Genomic DNA, 21,528 nt, shown 5'->3' on the forward strand with positions numbered 1-21,528 from the left:
ATTAATAGGGGCCTGGCTTTAAATTGAGGAAATACGGTATATAAAATATAAAAATATACAAAAAAAACATAAACATACATAGCCTACTAAATATAAAGAAAAATCTACGATATTACTTGCCTATGTATGTTTATGTTTATATTGTATATTGTTATATTTTATATATATTTTATTTATTGTTGCACTGCTTTTTGGAGTCAGGTTTCAAATCTCATTGTACATGTGTATAGTGGCAATAAAGGCATTCTATTCTACTCTAAAAATCACAGAGACGGACACTTCTGGACAAGTGAAATTATACTCTTCAAATATTGGTTGTGAATGTGAAAGTATGTATTATTATAGGATAAAAATACCATATATATATATATACTAATGTCTTAGCAGTAGAAAAAGTGAGCTGTTACCGTGTGCTACCCAACCATGTTTGCAGTTTTCACACTGCCTCCTCTTCAGCTTCCCAGGCTTGAAGCTATCACAGTTACAGTTCACCAAAGTGCAGCAGATAGCCTGTTAACACAAAAAAACACTATTTTAGTTCTCTTATAAGAGCACACACAAAAAAAATCATTCCTGTTTTTACAAAACAGCCTAACATGTATATCGCTGTCCACCATGTTTCTTAATATAAATAGAATTCCCATATTTAGTGCAACACTAATACATATTCAGTATTTTATTGTTCTTCTTCCATATTTGACATATTTTATGTTGTTGTAAACCTTGAGGAGAATCTGAGCCATGGATCTAGCAAAGAGCTGGCTGAAGTTTCATTTGGGCAGCACGCATTGCTTAAATGCAATCTAAGATGTGACATTATTGGTGTTATGCCCTTTTTATATTTTATATTATTCCAAAAGTATAATATTTTCTACTGGTCACATTCATATTTTTCCAGGCTGAAACACAAAATGTTCCCTGTCAGGTCATCGTTGTGTGACTGTGCGTAAGGAAGTGTCAGAGTGTGTGTATGTAGCTAGCTCTGCTTAACGTACACAGCTCCATGAAAAATGTACAGTGTCAAGTTGTCCACAGAAACCAAAGGAAAGAGCACAGTTGCCTAAAGTAATTTACTCTACCACTCATTGAATGGTTTGCAGCGTTAGCACAGGTGTGTGTGTGTGTGTGTGTGTGTGTGTGTGTGTGTGTGTGTGCTGTAGGACAGATCAGTAAAGAAAGGTCTCAGACACATCTGGACCACCAAAACCATCTCAATCAATCAATAAGGCACACACACACACGCACACACACACACACACACACACACACACACACGCAGGTCAGAGGACTGCATCCATTAGCTCTGCTAATGGGTTTTATCTTTTCAGGATAAAAATGCAGAAAGCAGAGTGAGTGGACGGACACATAGAGACTCATAGAGACACATGGAGACACATAGAGACTCATAGAGACACATAGAGACTCATAGAGACACATGGAGACACATAGAGGCTCATAGAGACTAGGGTTGTCAAATGTGTCGATACTCAAAAAAGTATCAATACTAAAACGTTGTATCTGGACACAATACTCATTTTTAAAAGTATCGAGTATCTGAAGCTTGTTATCATAGTTGCAGTTTCTTTTTGCACAACTGTTTTTTATTATAAATATTTAACCTGTGGTTCTGTTAATTTTTACATGTTGCATTTTTCTTGTTAATGAAAATATTTCTGTAAAATTTTGGGGTCTTTGTTTTTATCCTTGTGGTATCGAAAATGGTATCGAGTATCGAATATTTTCCTGAGTATCGGTATCGAGTTGAACATTTTAGTATCGTGACAACCCTAGTCTCTATGTGTCTCTATGAGTCTCTATGAGCCTCTATGTGTCTCTATGTGTCTCTATGAGTCTCTATGTGTCTCTATGAGCAACTCGATACCGATACTCAGGAAAAAATACCACAAGGATAAAAACAAAGACCCCAAAATTTAACAGAAATATTTTAATTAACAAGAAAAATGCAACATGTAAAAATTAACAGAACCACAGGTTAAATATTTATAATAAAAAACAGCTGTGCAAAAAGGAACTGCAACTATGATAACAAGCTTCAGATACTCGATACTTTTGAAAATGAGTATTGTATCTGGATACAACGTTTTAGTATCGATACTTTTTTGAGTATCGATACATTTGACAACCCTAATAGAGACTCAAAGAGACACATAGAGACACATAGAGGCTCATAGAGACTCATAGAGAGGAGTGAATGGCATTAATGAGTCAAGTTTTGTGGGTAGCTGCTGACTTGGCAGCGACCCTGCAGAGAGGACTCCAGTGCACTGATACACTAAAAATGACTCTGCTTCCCCTCTCTCCCCGCCTTGGACCAAAAAAAAAAAATCTTTTACACACCAGGAACTGAGGGAAAAGCATCATCAGAATTATGATCAAAGCCAGTGTTGTTAGTGGTACATGGTGAAAACCTCGGAGTGGCTGTGCTACGCCACCTCTCTCCCTCTGCATCTATAATGCATGATCAGTGGGGTTTTAGTATACATGAGCGGCATGCTTAGCTCCTCGCTTGAGCTCACTCTCTCCATGAGTGGAGAAGGAAGAAAAGTGTGGGTGAGTGGATGGGTAGGGGACCTCCTCCTCCTCCTCCTCATTTAGTCAGCCGATCGGTTGTGCGCTCGAGGCTGGGCTTGTCCTTGAGATCTGGGATCACATTATTTCACCTTACAATAACCTCCCATCATTAGGACGGATAAACTGACCTGAGATGAAGGTGGCGGCAGCTACCTAGCCTTGAAACCCAGCGTGGTAGCCACGGCCTTCAGTCCCATGACATCCGTTTGCTTTGCTTTCCTCTCTATCGCCCTCTCTGTCTGCTTTTATCTCCGGCTGGCTAACTCTGGCCTCCTCCGGACAGTGGTGAGGTGTAAAAACCCCTTTGCTCATCTCTCAGCAACATAATCCCATCATTACAGAGCACCAAGAACCAATACGACCCAATTAGGCTAATCCCATCCCACTGTGGTTGCACACACACCTCCTGCTGCTGCTCCCCCTAATATACATCTCAATCAGGTGCCCCTGCTTGCTCACCAGCCTGTAACACACACGCACGCACACACACATTCCAATGCACAGCATGGTCCAGGTCATTTATCTTAATTAGCGATTCATTTCATGAGTTCCTTAGAAGAAGAAGACGAAGAAGAAGAAGAAGAAGAAGAAGAAGAAGAAGAAACATGGCAGTGCAGGGCGGGTGGCTCTTGGTGACCGAGCCTCCCCTCCATCTCTGTCTCTGCTATGTTGTCACAACAAAGCCGCGGCTGTTCGCACGCATCACTGAAGTCAATGACAAGAAGACTAATTGCACAAAATGATGCGGCTGGGTCAGAGTTTTAGAAACCAAAGCTGATGCGGTGTCCTTTCTTACGGTGGCCCTGAAGTGCAAATCACGACGGCACAAACACAACAACAAATCAGAAAACACAACAACAAAACAAGAAACCCAACAACAAAACAGAAAACCTCTGGGCTTACATAAAAAAGTCAATGGTTCTTCTACTGAAAAAAAAAGTGTTGCTATTAACAGCAATGCAACAAAAATGCTATTGAAATTGTTCTGTTATTTGCAAAATTACAATTTTTGTCACTTTCCCAACATGAAATATACAAACAAATTGGTAGAAAATATTAAACTGTATTACGCAGATATTACAAACACACTTGCATTAAGCCTGACAGGCAAAACCTGGGATGTAAAAGTCCCCCTGTTCACTGCTGCTTGTAAAGTTTATTCCTGTGAGCGCACAGTAATAATTAAAGTAGGTCCACATTTTTATTAATTCAGAGCTTGTGCTTCTTGATCTTGGAAATAGTATCCTAAAAGACAATTATTTAAGTTTTCTTTACTACATTATTCCCAACCCTATCAAATAATGTTCCCATAAAACAAAATTGCATTCTCTATTTTTTTTCAGAGGAAAAGTATTTTCTCCTTCACTACGGAGTCTTTAACACATGCTTGATGATGTGAACTGAAGCATGACTACTTGTTAAGTAAAAGATCTTGACTAAAATGAATGCGTTAAGATGTGTATATATATACAATTGTTGTTTAGAGCTATTCACTTTTCTGGATTTCTGATATTTTGTAGCTTTTTCCTTTCTGGTGGTGTTAGATGAAAAAAAAGACCACCATCTTCACCTACAGAGATAAAGTATATTCTCAAAGGCTCATCTGACAGGCTCTACACATTATGACACCCATTTTTATCCTGTGTAGACAGACTTTAACTTAACTCGCCCCCTTAGTAAAGGCCTCCATTTAGCCTGTATTTATCCTTTGGATTGGAAGTTTTATTAGAAATGTTCTTTCTTTCTTTCTTTCTTTCTTTCTTGTATGAACTTTATTAATTTTGTTAATTTGTCATGGTTTGTAATACTCTCTGAAACTATATAATTAGCACTGTTGATGCTATGTTTTGTAAAATCAATCAATTAAGTGTTACTTATTACTATTATACTTCCATTAATATTACTATTATTATAGTAATTATTATTACTTTTGGTTTCACATGGGACACAAGCAACAGTCCATGAACCCCGACCTTCTCTCTGACTCGGAATATTAGAAAAGTATTTGTGTTTCGTCAAAAATAAACGCCATCCTAGAGAAAATCTTAAAACTAAAAACTTAACTAACTCTGTCTGTGGATAAGCCCCGAAATGAGATTTAAGTTCAGACTAATATATATATGTATAACATTTGAATAGTGAGGTGGAGTTTTAGAGTTTTATTTTTAAAAAATGATATGTGAATGTAGTAGAAGAAAAATGCATCTTTCTTCTCTTGATACTATGAACCTACAGCCTTGATCTCTCTGAATCTCTTTCTCTCTGTAGTCCCTTTATGTGTATGAATTTGTATGGCACTGGCAGCAGTACTTTTTCAAACTCTCTTTTTCTTAAAATGAAAGCATATTCAGGCTGCCATCAGTTCTCAGTCCCTCAGAGTCTGTCTATTTGTTGCAGTTAAAGACATTGTGCTTGAGTCTGTACACTTAGAGGTCAGGCTGTGTAGGATGGATAGATGGAGGCCATGAAGAGAGCTTAAAGAAGCAAAAGGTGGGGTTAAGAAAATAGAAAAGTGAGAGGTGAAGAAGGCAGGGACAACAAACCATGACGACACATACATTCCTGAGTGGATATGAAATACCGCTCCAGACATTGACCGGTTGCAGGGTAAAACTTACCTGTACACATGGTTTCAACATTAGAATGATTGACAGATCAAAATTGATTTGCAGCATTATTAATTCAAGACAGCTGTTTCCTGGGTTTAATGAAATGATGAAATTGGCTTTCTGAGTCCAAAATCCTCTCTAACAATACCAAGATTATATTAAGCATTTAGAAAATATTTATTTCTATGGTGAACTTTAGATATGTGTGGACGTATATAATCTATATCAACTACAGTGTGCATTTTTAGACAAAAACAAAAAAAAAGCTATGTTCTGACTCGCCAAAGTGGAACATCATCTTCATTCCAGCGCTAAAGCCATGACATCCTCACACACACACACACACACACGGAATAAAATGAATGGTCCTTTATGGCTCTTAAAATAAAATCCTGCCATATGTCCTGAATAGCCACGGTGCTTTAGAGACTCAGCAGAAGTGAACAGCTGCTTGGACAGAGACAGTTCGGGGATGGACGGGGACTTGTTGGCCTAATGCGGTGGAAAACTAATCAATTAGCAGAATCCCGGCACAAACTGACACTCAATGGGGAAACAAGCGATGCTGGTGCCAAAGAGTGAATAACAACAGGGTGATGAGCCGCTCTGAGGAAGCGGCAGACTGACGGCCAAGTGAGCAGATCACATTTTACTATCAGCCATTAATCAGTTAACAAGACAATTATGGCACAAGGGAAATAAAGGAAGTGAGGGTTTTTCCTGATGGGAAATATAAATGATCACTGAATTGCATAACACAGATTTTATTCATTTAATGAGCACTTTTTGTACAAATTAAACACGTTTTCTAGAAAACTTTTTCAGGGAACTTTCTGCAAAGGACCCACAGACTCTCTGCTCAAAATTATTTTTACACCTCATAGGGAAAAAAACTTATCAAAGTAATGGCACTGTTATTGATTATTGTCATTTTTTACTGATGAAGATCAATATAAAATCAAATACACATAAACAGAAAATTAGTGGGTATTACATTTTAAAGCAGCTTTTATAAAGTGTTCAGAAATGGTAATTAACAGATTAATAATTAATTAATAAATCACTTACTAAATCTGTATAGAACAGTTATAAGACATTAATTACAAGCATTTCAGATTTACAGATTATAAAATCTTTTTGGCTCAAGCTTATCTTCCTCAACCCAAAAGTTGTTCTGAGTAATGGTTTACAGTTAATTAAAAAATCATGAATGAATGATTTATTGGCTATGAACAAAACATTTAGTTACAATTTACTGGTTATTTTCCGTCCTATATCAGCGTTCACATGTTCAGCTTTTGTATTGTTGGTCAAACAAAATAAGGCAAAGAGTCAGTTTGGGGTGCCAAGACTTGTAATGGACATTTTCTCAAATGTTTGCCTTTTTAATGATGAAACTATTTATATATATATATATATATATATATATATATATATATATATATATATATATATATATATATATAAATAGATTAATGGATAATAAAAAAAAACAATCACAACATAAAATGTAACATATTTTAAACTTTTTTATCCAATCAGCTATAAATGTATTAAATAAATTACATGTGATAGCAATTCACAGTGAAAATGTAGAGCCACACTGACACTGATTTTGAAATGTAATTTTAAAAAATGAACAATTTAGCATAGGTCTAATACAGTTTTTGAAATTACAAAGACAACATATGTTGATCTGATAAATAAAAAACAAAAACTGCAGCACAGCGATCAAGACAAGCTGAACATTCACTCACACACACACACACACACACACGCGCGCGCACGCACACACAGAGGGAATAAATATCTTATCCTAGCCAGAACACACTCAGGAATTTTATGGGAGGACAGTGTTCCTGGTACCACTCAGACATCCTGTTAATAAAGCCAACTTCCACCAATAAAACCACCTAGGCACCAAAACTTGTGGCTCCACTGACTACACCTGGCCCCACTGCTGATCACAGGCTTTGTGTGTGATGTGTGTGTGTGCCGTGCGAGCAAAGAACAGTCTCATGAATAAATCACGCCTTGGACCAAGTTGTGTATGTGACAGCGAGATAGTAAAATGTTAATTGATGACAAGTGTTAGTTAAAGCGAGGTTATGATACATGAGCTGCTCAGCAGGCAACGTGATCTCGCCTCAGCTTATGATTTAATGTCACTCGGCTAAGAAAGAGGAAGCAGTTTAACACACAGCACCAGATAAAAACCACTCACTTGTGATATTCTCCAAACTGATCACATCAACTTTTACATGAAACATTTGACTCTTTATACACAAACCCTTAACTGCAAAGCCTATGCTTCATTTAAAGTAAACTCCATGTCAGCAAGAGCTTTTAAAATACTCTTCAATTGAAAAAGAAAAAAGTAAAAACCATGAGCGTTCCTTTAACACGGCGTTGGACCTGAAAAGGAGAAGACAAACTGAGGAAAAAGCCTGAGCGAGTACAAGTAGTGACAGGCTGAGTTTGAGCCTATTAAGAGTCCATACAGCCCAAAGACAGCGTGAAAAACTCATTATTTCATACTCATCCAGCAGTCAATCAGAAGAAAGCACACACACATTACATGTTCCAACACTGTAGCAGACAAAAAGGTAGCAAATCTTTACCTGAATATCCATGAGAAAAGGGTTGGCTTCTTTAAAGAGGAAAAAAAACTTAAAAGACAATGAGGTTGTGGGGAGGTAAAAGGAGGCGAGCCAAAGTTAGGTTGGCTTCCTAGTGTATGTGTCTCCCCGTTAGGAACTCGGAGGGAGTGTTTGGCTCAGAGAGGGAGTAAATGAGGGGAACATGTTAGTACACTGAGTCTGAGAGAGTTTGGCTCCCAGCTACGCTCTGATTAATATCAGATCTCCCTCTCTCCTCGCCTGCCTCTTGACAATCTTGTCACATCTGGCTGACAAATCCTCACAAGCCTTTTGGTGGCAGCGCAGAGCAGACGCACGGGGTGGCTGCTCTGTGTGTGTGTGTGTGTGTGTGTGTGTGTGTGTGTGTGTGTGTGTGTGGAGTTTGGGGGGTGTTAAGGGGGTAGGTTGGGGCCAGAAGGGGCGGATCACAGCTCGAGGAGACGCTGAAGGGGGTAAAAGGCTGGAGCAGATACACACACCCTGCAACCCCCATCCTCTCACGGATGGACCATCATGAACCTAATGAAGCTGACGAGGCTGGCAGGATACAGCCGCCAACACACACACACACACACACACAAAGCAGAGAGCAACTCTGGAAAGATGAGCAGGGGCCCTAGTGTCGTTTTCTCTTATGCACGCGCATGTGTGTGTGTGTATGTGTGTGTGTGTGTGTTGTGCCCCGGGGCCCTGCAGCACTAAAGAAGAACAGAGAGACACCCACAGAAAGAGTTGGAGGTAGAAAGAGGAAACAAACGACAGGGAGAGAGAGATAGCAGCAGGAATAAAGAGAGAGGACATGAGTGTGTTAAAGGAAAGTCAGAGGGCCACTCTACTCACATCTCTGTCACACACACACACACACACACACACACACACACACACTAAATAAATCTAAATCACTTTCATGGATTGCAGGAGTAATGGCCTCTCACACAAAGAAAAAGCAACCTGTTAGAGGAACATAAAATGTACAAGGGAGAAAAAAAAAACACTTTACATGCTAAATTATGACAGACCTCGATCATAATTCAATAAATACATTTTGAAGATTCTATTTCTTTTATGATGTTATGAATCTATTTTAGATACCGTAAACTACTGATGAAATATTATATAATTGTAGCCATCCATCAGATGTATCAGAGCCATTTTGGGGGGAGTTTTTAATTTATTAACATTGTGGTTATTGTGAAGTAAAGATGATAGTAAAGATGATAAATGACACAGATTTCTCCCTGTCTCTCAGATTTATATCAATAAATTACATAAATGTGGTAAAACTATTAAGTAATGAGTAAGTTAATAATTGCAAATGTCTTTTTCAATTAGATAAAAAAAAAAAGTTTTTATTTTAGCTATTCTAGCTTCGATGATCGGGCAGTATAATGATTCATGCTTCATTCATTAGATCTATTTTAATCACATATTGTTGCAGATGTTCTGCTCCTGTCTGACACGCAGCGAATAACAGAGAATAAACCACAACTGTTTAGTCCTGATTACACACACAAACACACGAGCGTGTGCGCACGCGGGGAGAGTGTTCTGACGCTACCAACACCACCACACAGACAGCTCAGCTAATTGTTACATTATGACTGCAACTAAACATTAGGCTGCTCTTAAGTTACATTCCAATAGGCTGTGGCCAACAGTCAGGAGGCCAGAGGAGTCCAGGCAGAGGACAGACAGACAGACAGACAGACAGACAGAGAGAGAGAGAGAGAGAGAGAGAGAGAGAGAGAGAGACAGACAGACAGACAGACAGACAGACAGACAGACAGACAGACGGGTGGATGGAGAACGGGCCCAGGTAGGGACTGCAGGCTAGCTTTGTCTCTTCTAATGTTTTTTTTTTTTTGTTTGTTTCTCACAGGAGCTTATTGTCTTTAGGACAAGGGTGGAAGTGTTAACAATAGGATATAACTGAACTTCATACAATTAAATAAAACTGATGGATATAAAGTTCAACAATTGATTCGAATCAATCAAAATAGTGCTGAACACTTAATAAAAGAGGATGGGATGGTAAAAAAAAAAAAAAAAGAGAGAATCATTCAAGGAAGCCTGACCTTGTGAGTGGTGAAGTTATTGTTCATGGGGAGTTGTCTCTGGGTTCCTGTGAGGACAAACTCTGTCCACACTGACTGGGGCAAAGACCCCCTCATTTTAGCTTCACTTCATTTTAAAGTTTTGCCTAGCACCTCGGCGTGACAGAAATGCCAGCTTTTTGGATGTGTTCTTAAAATAAAAAAAACAAACTGACAGCTTTAATAACTGTCAGTTACCAAAATCAGCCAACAAATAACAGTGAGATACTGTATCTATCACGTTATTCTTTGATCAGATAGTTCCTATTTTAACTTAAAAATGTTAAATAATTTTATTCAAGTTTTAAAAAATTAAAAAATCTCAAATGCATAGTATCAAAAAGAGTATTGCTAAAACCCAAATAAATAATATGAGTTTTGAGTCTAGTACCTAAAAACACAATCCCGCTCTATAGACCCCAACTTGTAACATCGAATCCTAAAGAAAAAAGCATGAATAAATACAAGATAAAGTTGTAATCACAGTCTCTATCAGCATGTATTGTCACATATAAAGTACATGCATGTAATCCAAAACATTTAAATTCCTCCTAAAAGTCTGTGCTCCTCCCGCCTGTCAATCTGATCTACATAAACTCCTTCCAGTTTGTCATTGTTAAACATATCCTGTTGGTGTGTGAGCAGAGCTGAGCAAAAACCAGTGAAAGCCGTCTCTCTTACCTCGGCCATTGTCATTTAGTCGGATGTTTCCAAGGATACCGTGGAGTTTGCCATTCCCCGCGAGCCCCACAAAACAACTGCCTCCAACTCTCCTGTCCGCACAAATACTAACGCAAAAGAGCCATCACACCCAGCAGCATCTCCTTCAACAACACAGACACACATGTACTCTCCTTTTCTGTCTTCTCTCTCTCACACACACACACACACAAACACACACTCACACACACTCACACACACACACACACACACTGAGCCACCAACACTGCACAAAAAAGAGAAGTCACTGTGCTTTTACTCTCACTGCACAGATGCACACACACGCACACACGCCTCCCCTGCTTTCTCTCCTCTAATGTTGCCGTGGACTGGCTCTAAACTACTCAAGATGTTCACTGTGTGTGTGTGTGTGTTGAAACTGGGCACAGGGGATTGGAATGAGATCCTCCCACTCGGCATTCTCACCTCAGGAGTTGCCTGCTCCCTCCCTAGCCTGCGCACACAACACACACACACACATGCTTGCGTGCACATGTAGAGGTGTACATGCTCTTTCACGCACGCAGACACACACACACACACACACACACACACACACACACACACACACACACACACACACACACACACACGTCTACCCCCTCAGAGTCACAGGGCAGTCCCCTCACAGCTGGCTGGAAGAGGGCATGACACTCATCTTTCACAGAGATTTGATCAAAAGGAATCACAAAGGCTGGAGGCTCTCCTAATGCAGTCAGGGGAGACTCTCCCTCTCTCCCCCTCTCTGTCTGAGTAATGCCCTAAATCAACGTTGCCCCTCTTGGTGCACACAGCCCAGTGTGTGTGTCTGGATTCACCTTAACACAGCTCTGTGAACAGCCTCCATAACAAGTTATGCCTTGTGCCGTCAGGAATGTGTCAGTGTCTCTGTTGAGTGTTTCTCAGGAGGAGGGGGACTTCACACATGACAAAAACTAAATCTGTGTTATCTTTAGGAATATGTGTACCAGGGCTTGGGTATCAAACCTCAACACTCTTCATAGCACTGAGTACGAAAACTTTATCAAAAGCTGCTATTGAATGCCTGGTCACATGTGTAGTCTAGTTAACTTCTTTTATTACTGGTGAAAGAATTTGTAGAACTGCAAATCAGAACTTTGAACCCAGTTTGCAGAATAATGTTGGCATTGTATGTTTCAACAAACCACACTGCAAAAAGTGCTTAAAATCACTAATTCTGGACAAAACTTCCAACAGGACAGAAACACCGGTCTCCTGGTTTAAAGTCCTGGACTGGTTCCCCCCATCCAACTCCCCCTCCTACTTAAAAGAGGTCCTACATGTCTTTTAACATCATACTGCTTTGTCACTGGACAAAAAAAAGAAGAAGTTGCAGATTAATTTGCATACGTAACGTACAACATTTTTTGCTGCAGACTGGGTGGGAACTTTGACCTCTTTTATTTTTCTAGTGAAAATATATTTCTCAAATTTAGGTTTTCGAAAGAAATACTACTCAAGTATCAGAATTCTAAATTATGGTATCATATTAGCATTTATAGAAATGCCCAGCCATTGTATAAAAAGATACACACATGTGGTACGACAAGCTACAGTACCCACAGTAACAAATGAGGCATGTGTTTCGTGGGCAGTTAGGAGCGCCACTTAAATCTACAGTTAAAATAGAAATAATTTCAGTCCATTCTGCCTCCTATTAAATCTAACACAGAGGGAGTGATGCCATGTGTGTGTCATGGGATGGATGGAAGAGATTCACATCATTAGAACTGGACAGTTGTATGATTGTAGTTAGTCATTGGACAGTTAAAACTACTGTGCATTGTTCAGCACTACAGAATATTTGGGATTATTTACTAGGAATGATAGACTTCTGCTAAGCCATTTATGTCCATTTCACTTAACATACCCATTATTCATGAATCTGCCGATCATTTTTTGACTAAATTAGAGACCATTTGGTCCTAATTTATAAAAAAAAAAAAAAGCTCATTGTAAAATTGCAATTATGATTACTTACTATTAATTCATTATTTGTATTGGACACATTTGTTTTTCTTAACTCTATAAATCTGAGCTCTAAAATAAAAGTTGAGTTTTACAAGTTCAAAACTGAATAACGTGAAACATTAAAGGGTCAAAGCTACTGACACAGTGAAAAAGGACTGTTACTCTACTCCTCATTTTTTTCTACAAATAATAGATGCCTTTTCAATGTAAGGTAAATTCATATATAATAAAGCAGATTTGCTCCTCTAAGATTCATCGGATCAAGGTCATGGTCATGTTTTTCACTCCTTTACTCTTACTTTCCTGCCTCTGTGCTTTGTGTCCTGCACTTCTTCCTCCCTTCCTCCCCTCTACTGCAGAAGAAAAGCTCTGATGATTTTAGCCATTAGAGGCATCTGCTAATCCACAAATTACACAGCAAGTTTAAACAGGTACACCTGGTGTGCTCTACCTGTGGCAGCTGAAGGGAGGGGGGATGCCACCAGGTTGAGACACACTTTAAAGCTTCAGTAAATAGAAAGTGGAGAACAGACTTTTCTTTCTTGTTACCCCAATTTACCCAGAGTGTATCAGTGGTACACGCCTATGCAGCTCATTTATTTTATTTAAAGCTTCTTGTATAATCTCATTTTACTACTTTTACCCACAGTGGGGGGTTCAGTGCCTTGCTAAAAGGAAACTCAACTGAAGTGGGAGGGAAGAGTGTTACTCATCCACTTTCCCCGCCCACATTCTCCCAGCGAGGAAGTCAACCTGACAACTCTCCAATCATAACCCCGCTTCTCTAACCTCTAGGCTAGCTACACCCCCTGACTTGACATTCAGAAATTTGCCAAGCAGCCTTGCTAACTGATAAAAATGCAGCTAATGGCCCTTGAAGTTGGACATTAAAACTGCATTACTTTCCACAGGAGATCAAAGCTGTTCTTATTTGTGAAAAGCCCAAAATGTTATGAGGTTACATATATGGATGAGAGACATCCCGTCAAGGCATGTAACGCAAAGGCTGGAAAGCCCTCCACTTGCCTGCGGTCGTTCAGGCAAGCAGATCTGCTTACCGGACTTGTATTTATTCCATACCTAAGGGATGCATACCAAACACAGCCCCAGAACTGGCCTGGATTAGGTCTGCACTGCTTGTCAGATTGCTGCTCCCTGGGCTGGAGCAAGGCAGACGTATTTGCGCCCTGGGGGCTGAGCGTAGAAGCTGCAGCTAAAACCACAGCAAATAAACTCCATGTGCAGCAGAACAGGTCACGCTGCCTACTTACACGTCTGTCATTAGCTTCCCTGCAGGGAAGAGCCAAACGGGCTTGAGTACTTGAGCAGATGAGCAGCTTTGGAAGAGCATTACACACTCTTTTACACTTTCTTTATTTGATGGAGCCGAGCAAAAACTGCCTGTGTGTCCACTTGGTCTCTTCATTGTTGGATCAATGATACATGTGGCTAATTGGGCCTTTATAAAACACGTAGTGATTTATGGAGACACCTGAAATGATCATGGGAGAGTTCTTGTGATTTTATGTCAATTATCAAATCAATTAAAATGTATTGATTTATTGATAAATCTATTAAATGTCAAAAATATGAAAAATAGCCATCACATCATTTCTGAACTGGAGTTATCATAATGTCTTGTTGGGTCCAACCTGCATCTAAACCTAATAAACTATATTTAATTTACAATTATAATAAACAATGACAAGCGGCCAAATCCTGACATTGGAGAAATTGGAATTATTTTCAGAAAAAGCTTTTTTAGATTAATGAAAGTTTTGCTTCATTATTTTACATCAGTCTACTAAGAAGACAAATTATTTATATAATATCTTATTTCAATACAGAACTGTGCAACTTGTTAAACATGGCCACTGGCCCAAGGCATGTTTATATGGGTGGAGGAGGTTTATTGATAAATCTAAACACTAAAATGTGAAATTAATAATTAGCCATTATTTGTATTTAAAGATTGGTACATCTTATTATTGTAAAATAATCACTGATGATGAAATTGTTGCTCAGTTTTGGTTAACTTTGTTGTAAGTACTGGCCATTATCTCCCTGCACTGACTACTGTATCATGCAGAACCTGCCCTACCACAGCCACACTAAACGGGCAGTTTTCTGTGTGCGTGTGTGTCAGTTTGTGTGTGTGTGTGTGCATGCCACATGTGTCGTCCAAGTGTCGGCCTGCCTTTCCTCACTTTAGTTGACAGTAAAAAAGGCCAAAAGGGGAGCTATTACCTCCCTGTTTCCTGCTAACTGTCCGTACCAGGCTCCGGCCACCACGGCAAAAGCCTAAGGCTTACCTGTCATTCCATGCTATTATTCAATACAGACGCTTTCATTGGGTCACTGTAAATCACACAGAGGGCAGAACGACTTTAAATTGAGAGGAAAGGGACTCTAAGCGGCTGAAAGATCTTGTTGTATGACAGGAATTTTGGCAGCCTGGAAATCACAATTGTGTATTTACAACATTATATGATTAATTTATTTACTGCTGCCCATTTGGATCCGCAGTATGTGATGCAGTCATGAGACAGTATGTATGTGATTATGTGTGAAGGAGATGGAAAACGATGGAAAAAGAAAAAAGTGAAGAGAGCGCTTTCACCATGCAGTATGAGAGGAGGTCAGGACTGCTCGTGTGTGGGAGGCGCAGGGCTTTCATAGAGATTGGTTTTATATAAAACAGCATTAGTGAAAGCAGAGCTGGCCACTGAGTGCACTTCAAATGTTAAAAGAAGACCACAGGATATTAGTGCTTACTATGAATAAATTCTTCTCTCTTTAGTTAGTGGGTAAAGTGTGTAGGACAGAGAAGTAAATGGGAGCAACACTGATTGTACCAAGCTTAGAGCACATGTGGCAAATGGTGCACAAAGACAAGCCAAACAAGGTTTGTGGATGGCAGGATTAAAGAAATGATTGGTTCAAATTTGCAAGATGCTTATTTGTCTCTATCTCCAGTGCTAGCCAGGGTTCTAATTACACAGTAGCTCTGTATATATGCATGTGAATACATACATATACATGAAAAACAATTACCATCAATGCATTTTCATACAGAGAATGCTTATCCTGGGACAGCGAAATAGAAAACAGAAAAAATATTCAAAGACGCAATTTTGCCATATGCACTAAGTGAGCAACCTTTACAGGAATTGATGTGACACTAACTTTGAATGTGCTATCCACTTTAATTATATCAACCTATTAATTCAACCAAAGTTCCCTGCATTGTGTTGTCTCTCTTGGATTTGGTTTCCGTTAGTGACACTTTTTTCTTTGCCATGGTGGCTATCAAACAATACCTCACACTGCAAAAACTGAAATCTAAGTAAGATGAAATATCTTTGATCAAGGGGATATATTTATTTTTAGTTCTTCAGAGTGAGCAGTTTTAATTTTAGACTGTTTCAATTTGTTTGATATAAAGATTTCACAGCTTTTGCCTTATTTCAAGACGTTTAAGAAAAATATTCTACGTACAGAGAAAAATATTTGTAGCTTTATCAAGAAAAGTACACTAGTTTTTAGTATGACTTTGCTGGTTTCAAGAAATATAATGTAATATTATAACATCTGAAAATACAATAATATAATTCATTAGAATCAAGAAAAATTCACTTATTAGTTAGAATACACTAATTCTAAGGTATTGAGATTAGATATTTTTACTTGTTTTGGAAAGTCTTGACAAGCCAAATTTTCTTGTTCCACTGGCAGATAATTTTGCTATTGTTAAGCCTTGTTCCTCTTCTATTTATGTTAAAGAAACATGGTACATGAAGCATAGCTCCATGGACACCAGAGGATTTGCATCGTTTGGAACAGAAAATGTAAAAGCTTTAATAAATATGTTGTGGTACTGAATTGCTGTTGTGTCGTACCAGTGTCAGAGGTCCATAAAGACTGGCTTGCTTGGTATCTCCAGCGCCATCCCTGAGAGCCCTGAGCAGATTTCATTATTCTCTTTCTTCTGTTCAGAAAGACAGGGTCACCTGTTTCCAGACACATCCATGTCTGAACTAGCTGGTGATGGTAACAATAAAAATGTATTAAAAAAAATAATGATAGAAATATTTTTTGGAATTTTGTAGTTTTTATTTATTATGTAGAGATGAGGAGTGAACCATACAATAAACTGCAGAGTCATGGTATGACCCAAGGCTGGATTTGTCTTACTCTATACTGGTAATGCTGAAGCTTTCTATACACCCATGGTTCTAACAAGGTCATGCGCAGGCAGGAGTGAAACCTAAGCTAATTAACTTTATAGCATTTTTTTCCCTGCTCAGTACACTATAAAAATAAAAGCTCTATAAAGACAAACACTTGGTAACACCATTACAGCAGTGGCAGTGAGACGGAGCACAGCAGTGCAGACAAGCTGCCTTTAAACTCAATCTGGGACTGATTATATGTGGGAAATTCAATAGGAAATACTTGTAATCTATTGTTGTACAACTACTGACAGTGTTGGAAACCACAGACCATACTGCATTCCCACTTCAGCTGCAACTGCCATCTATCTGTCAAACGTACTTTCTATGCGGCCATTAAACATATGAGTCACTGTTAAATGTCACTTTCCACCAAGTGGTGAGAATCACACGTAGAGTCCTCTATGATGAGGACGTTCTGCAACATGTTTCATCTCAGTCTTTGAGTCTAAAACAACGCTGTCAAGAGCTGGGCTCAGGAAAGACGTCTGGCCCATATGAGGAAAACTGATGGGAACCAGCTGCCTGTCTGTTCAACTGCCACTGAAATGGTGTGAAGACATCACTCTAAAGGACACACTGGACACACCTGCAGGTAAAAGCATTAGCAGGCACAAAAACAACTCAGCAGCTCTTCTCTTTTACACACACACACACACACACACACACACACACACACACACAGTCTATATAATGATGCTATAAGCTAATAAGACAAGTTACATTACTCTTAAGAAATGTATCTCCTTCACTGGAGAGTAATACGTAATACCTAGTTTCAAATGGTGCTTGAGGCTTTAGAGCTGAATGATATCATTCATATTAAAGAAGATGAATACTTGACTGGAACTGAAGAAGTGATTTATAAAAGGCACTTAACAGTTTTCTTTGGTATTGGTGCACCTGTAAAAAAAAAAAAAAAGACTCAAAATTGCTTTGAGTCTTTTTTTTTAGCCTTTCAGTCATAAAAATGTCAGCAAAGTAAAAGTTTGCCACTATTAGATTTTCCATAATGTTTGAATATGTTCCTTGATAAATGATTATACAGTTCTCATAATTATTGTTAATTGTTTCAGCATTGACAAAAACTAATTGGTTTTGTTAAACTTGGTTTACCCATATAAAAGTAAATTTAAAAAAAAAGAAACTCTGAAACCCTCAGTGAAAAATGTTGTATTTGGCCTCTGCCCTGCCTATCACTGACTGGTTTGACTGCTAAAGAGCAGTGCAGATAGTTAGCATTGATGATGAGTCTGTTGTGCATCAAAATCAGCCAAGAGCAGTCATATGGGAATGTAAGTACAGCTTGCATATTTTATGTTTGTTATCTTGTTGTCTTGTAAATAACAAGTGTTGACACAGTATTAGCAGTTGTCAAACATCTAATATGTGTTACAATGTTCCATAGTGTAATCCATCCATCCATCCATTCTCATCCGCTTATCCAGGGGATAAGAGATACTAAGAACTCTTTCACTTGAGGCAGTACTTCTCCTCCCACCCAGAGGGGGCAGGCCACCGTTTTCCAGCGGAGAACCATGGCGTCAGACTTGGAGGTGCTGACTCTCTTTCCAACTGCTTCGGATTCGGCTGCGAACTGGCTCAATGAGTGCTGGAGGTCCCGGTCTGATGAAGCCAAAAGAACAACATCATCCGCAAAAAGCAGCAAACCTAACTCACCAAACTGGATCCCTTCCTCACCCAGGCTGCGCCTTGAGATCCTGTCCATGAATACCACGAACAGAATCGGAGACAAGGGGCAACTCTGGCGGAGGCCAACACCCACTGGGAACGTGTTTAACGTTATGCCGAGTATGCGGACACAGCTCTCACTTTGGTTATATAGGGACCAGATAGCTCGTAGCAACAAGCCCGGTACTCCATATTCCCCTATTACCCCATACAAGACTCCCCGAGGGACACTGTCGTAAGCCTTCTCCAAATCCACAAAACACAAATAGACTGGATGAGCAAACTCCCATGACCCCTCCAGAAGTCTCACAAGGGTAAAGAGCTGGTCCATTGTTCCACGGCCAGGATGGAAACCGCATTGTTCCTCCTGAATCTGAGGTTCGACAATCGGCCCGAGCCTCCTTTCCAGCACCCTGGAGTAGACTTTCCCGGGGTGGCTGAGAAGTGTTATTCCACGGTAATTGGAACACATCCTCTGGTCCCTCTTTTTAAAAATGGGAACCACCACTCCGGTCTGCCACTCCACTGGCACTGTCCCAGACCTCCACGCGACACTGAATAGGCGTATTAACCATGACAGCCCAACAGTGTCCAGAGCCTTCAACATATCAGGGTGAATCTCATCCAGCCCTGGCTTTTTAACTACCTTGGGCAACTTCTGCCAGGGATACTGATGAGTCTTCCCCTGAGTCTTCAGACTCAGCCTCCTCCACAGAGTTCCTCAAAGTGCTCTTTCCACCATCTGATGACATCCCCAGTTTGGGTCAGCAGGTCTCCTTCCAGAACCTCTTTGAGGCCGACCGAAAGTCCTCCTCCATGGCCTCCCCGAATTCCTCCCATACCCGAGTTTTTGCTTCAGCGACTGCTGCAGCTGCAGCCCTTCTGGCTAAACGGTACCGGTCTGCTGCTTCCGGAGACCACTCGGCCAGCCAAGCCTCCTTCTGCAGCTTGACGGCTTCCCTCACCGCTGGTGTCCACCAGTGGGTTCTTGGGTTGCTGCCACGAAAGGCACCGATGGCCTTCAAGCCACAGCTCCTACCAGCCGCGTCAATTGAGGGTTTGAACATGGCCCATTTGGACTCCATGTCCGCAACCTCACCAGGGATGCTGGGGAAAGGAGTTAAAGATTCTGCACACAGGGGCCTCCGCTAGACATTCCCATTTCACCCTAACTACACGTTTGGGTTTGCCAGGTCCATCCAGCAGCCTCCCCTGCCTCCTGATCCAGAACATGCAGCATGCAGCTGCAGATCTGACAATACGATAATGAAATCGTGTTGTTATGGAAAATCCGTGACTAGCACAGAAGTCCAATAACAAAACACCACTCTGGTTTAGATCGGACAGGCTGTTTCTCCCAATCACCCTCTCCAGGTACCATCATCGTTGCCCACATGAGCGTTGAAGTCTCTCAGAAGAACAATAGAGTCCCCAGGTGGTACCTCTTCCAGGACACCACCCAGAGACTCCAAGAAGGCTGGGTACTCTAAACTGCTGTTCGGTGCATAAGCACAGACAACAGTCGGAGACCTTCTCCTCACAACTTGCAGCTGCAAGGAGGCGACCCTCTCGTTTCTTGGGGAGAACTCCACCACAGCAGCACTCAGCCGGGGGCTTATGAGTATCCCCACACCCGCCTCGTGCCTCTAACCCTGGGCAACTTCGGAAAAGGAGAGAGTCCAGCCTATCTCCAGGAGTTTGGTTCCAGAGCCCACGATATGCGTGGAGGTGAGCCCAACTATTTCTAGTCAGTAACACTCCACCTCCCGCAGAAGCTCGGGCTTCTTCCCCGACAGCACTAGCCACTGGAGCCGGGGGTCAGCCCGACCCTTAAGCCTAACTCTGCTGGTGGTGGGCCCACAGGTCGCTAAGCAATAATATAAAGACCAAATGGTTCTGTGGAATCATACAAAGTACCTCCTGATTGGTCAAATGTTATTCTCATCAGCTCAAATATATTTTATTTGTCCAGAAACTGAATAGCCTATATTATATATTACACTAATATACTGTACAGGCAAGAGAGGCAGTGAGCTCAAAAAGAGTTTGGAAATTACTTTTGTGTTTTTAAAAGAATGACTGAGATAAATCATATATCACATCATAAATATATGGATGATATATTGTGCTATTCAGTATCCGCTACTTATCTATACAGCTGAGTTATTGTGCTCTATAAGAGTAACTTATCTTTTCAAATAAGAATAGTTAAATTAAACTATATTAAACAGTTAAAATGATTTATGCCTGTTTACGTTACAAATACTAGATTTTAGTATGTTATATTTATTCAATATTATTAAAGATTATATTACAATTTATTAATTGATTGTATACTGCTTATAATTTGTATCTGTATAAAGTGTTAGCAATTGAACCACTTTTTCAGTAGCTCAGGGATTAACATTTTGTATCTCTTTATTTTGTTTCTCCACTAATGATGTAAGACATTTTCTTCAGTTGAGTGGCCATGTTGTTAAAATATAAAAAATGTAAGATGTCACATGACTGTGATATCGCATCAGATAACAGAAAAACATTGTCTTTCCCACCTCTCTTCATGTTTTGTTCTCTACCCGTGACTGTCATCCCGTGGTGTGGCGACGGAGCGTTCAACCAGTAGATAGATTAATAAAGCTGCTCCCTTTCCTCTCATCCTTCATCCGTCCATCCCCTCCCAGGAGTCTGGTATTGATCAGACATGTCCACATTAGAGGGAGGGGAGATGCTTTTATGATAATCCACCCACCCTCCCCGCCACTCGTAATGGCTGCATTAGACGCTCATCCCCTCCGCACCCGACACCTGGCCCTCACTCTCTTTGGACTTACTGTTTGCATTACAACACTGTTTAATGGGCTCTTTAGAGGGGCTGAGGGGGCTGGGTGCAGGGGAGGGCAGGAAACTTTCCAAGAGTTTCCAGTAGATGAGGAACCAGCAAGGAGCCACTGGGAAGGTC

The 21,528-nt window shown here is 40.2% G+C and overlaps 1 protein-coding gene across 4 annotated transcripts in view; it reads right to left on the reverse strand.

Annotated features, from left to right (window-relative positions):
* bnc1 (basonuclin zinc finger protein 1) overlaps nucleotides 1-21,528 on the reverse strand; it is a 74,762-nt gene that overhangs the window by 11,757 nt on the left and 41,477 nt on the right. The window contains exons 1-2 of one of the 4 annotated variants that reach the window (XM_059350883.1): nucleotides 10,615-10,744; nucleotides 408-510 (exon numbers count right to left, since the gene is read on the reverse strand). In XM_059350883.1, coding sequence (XP_059206866.1) covers nucleotides 408-510; nucleotides 10,615-10,629 — 118 coding nt within the window. In that variant the 5' untranslated portion in view covers nucleotides 10,630-10,744. Of the gene's footprint in view, nucleotides 1-407; nucleotides 511-995; nucleotides 1,121-7,822; nucleotides 8,174-10,614; nucleotides 10,745-21,528 lie in introns of those variants that run through there. The other 3 variants (XM_059350884.1, XM_059350894.1, XM_059350885.1) reach the window with 3 other exon arrangements.

Source organism: Centropristis striata, chromosome 2 (assembly GCF_030273125.1).
Source record: "Centropristis striata isolate RG_2023a ecotype Rhode Island chromosome 2, C.striata_1.0, whole genome shotgun sequence".
Taxonomy (NCBI): Eukaryota; Metazoa; Chordata; class Actinopteri; order Perciformes; family Serranidae; genus Centropristis; species Centropristis striata.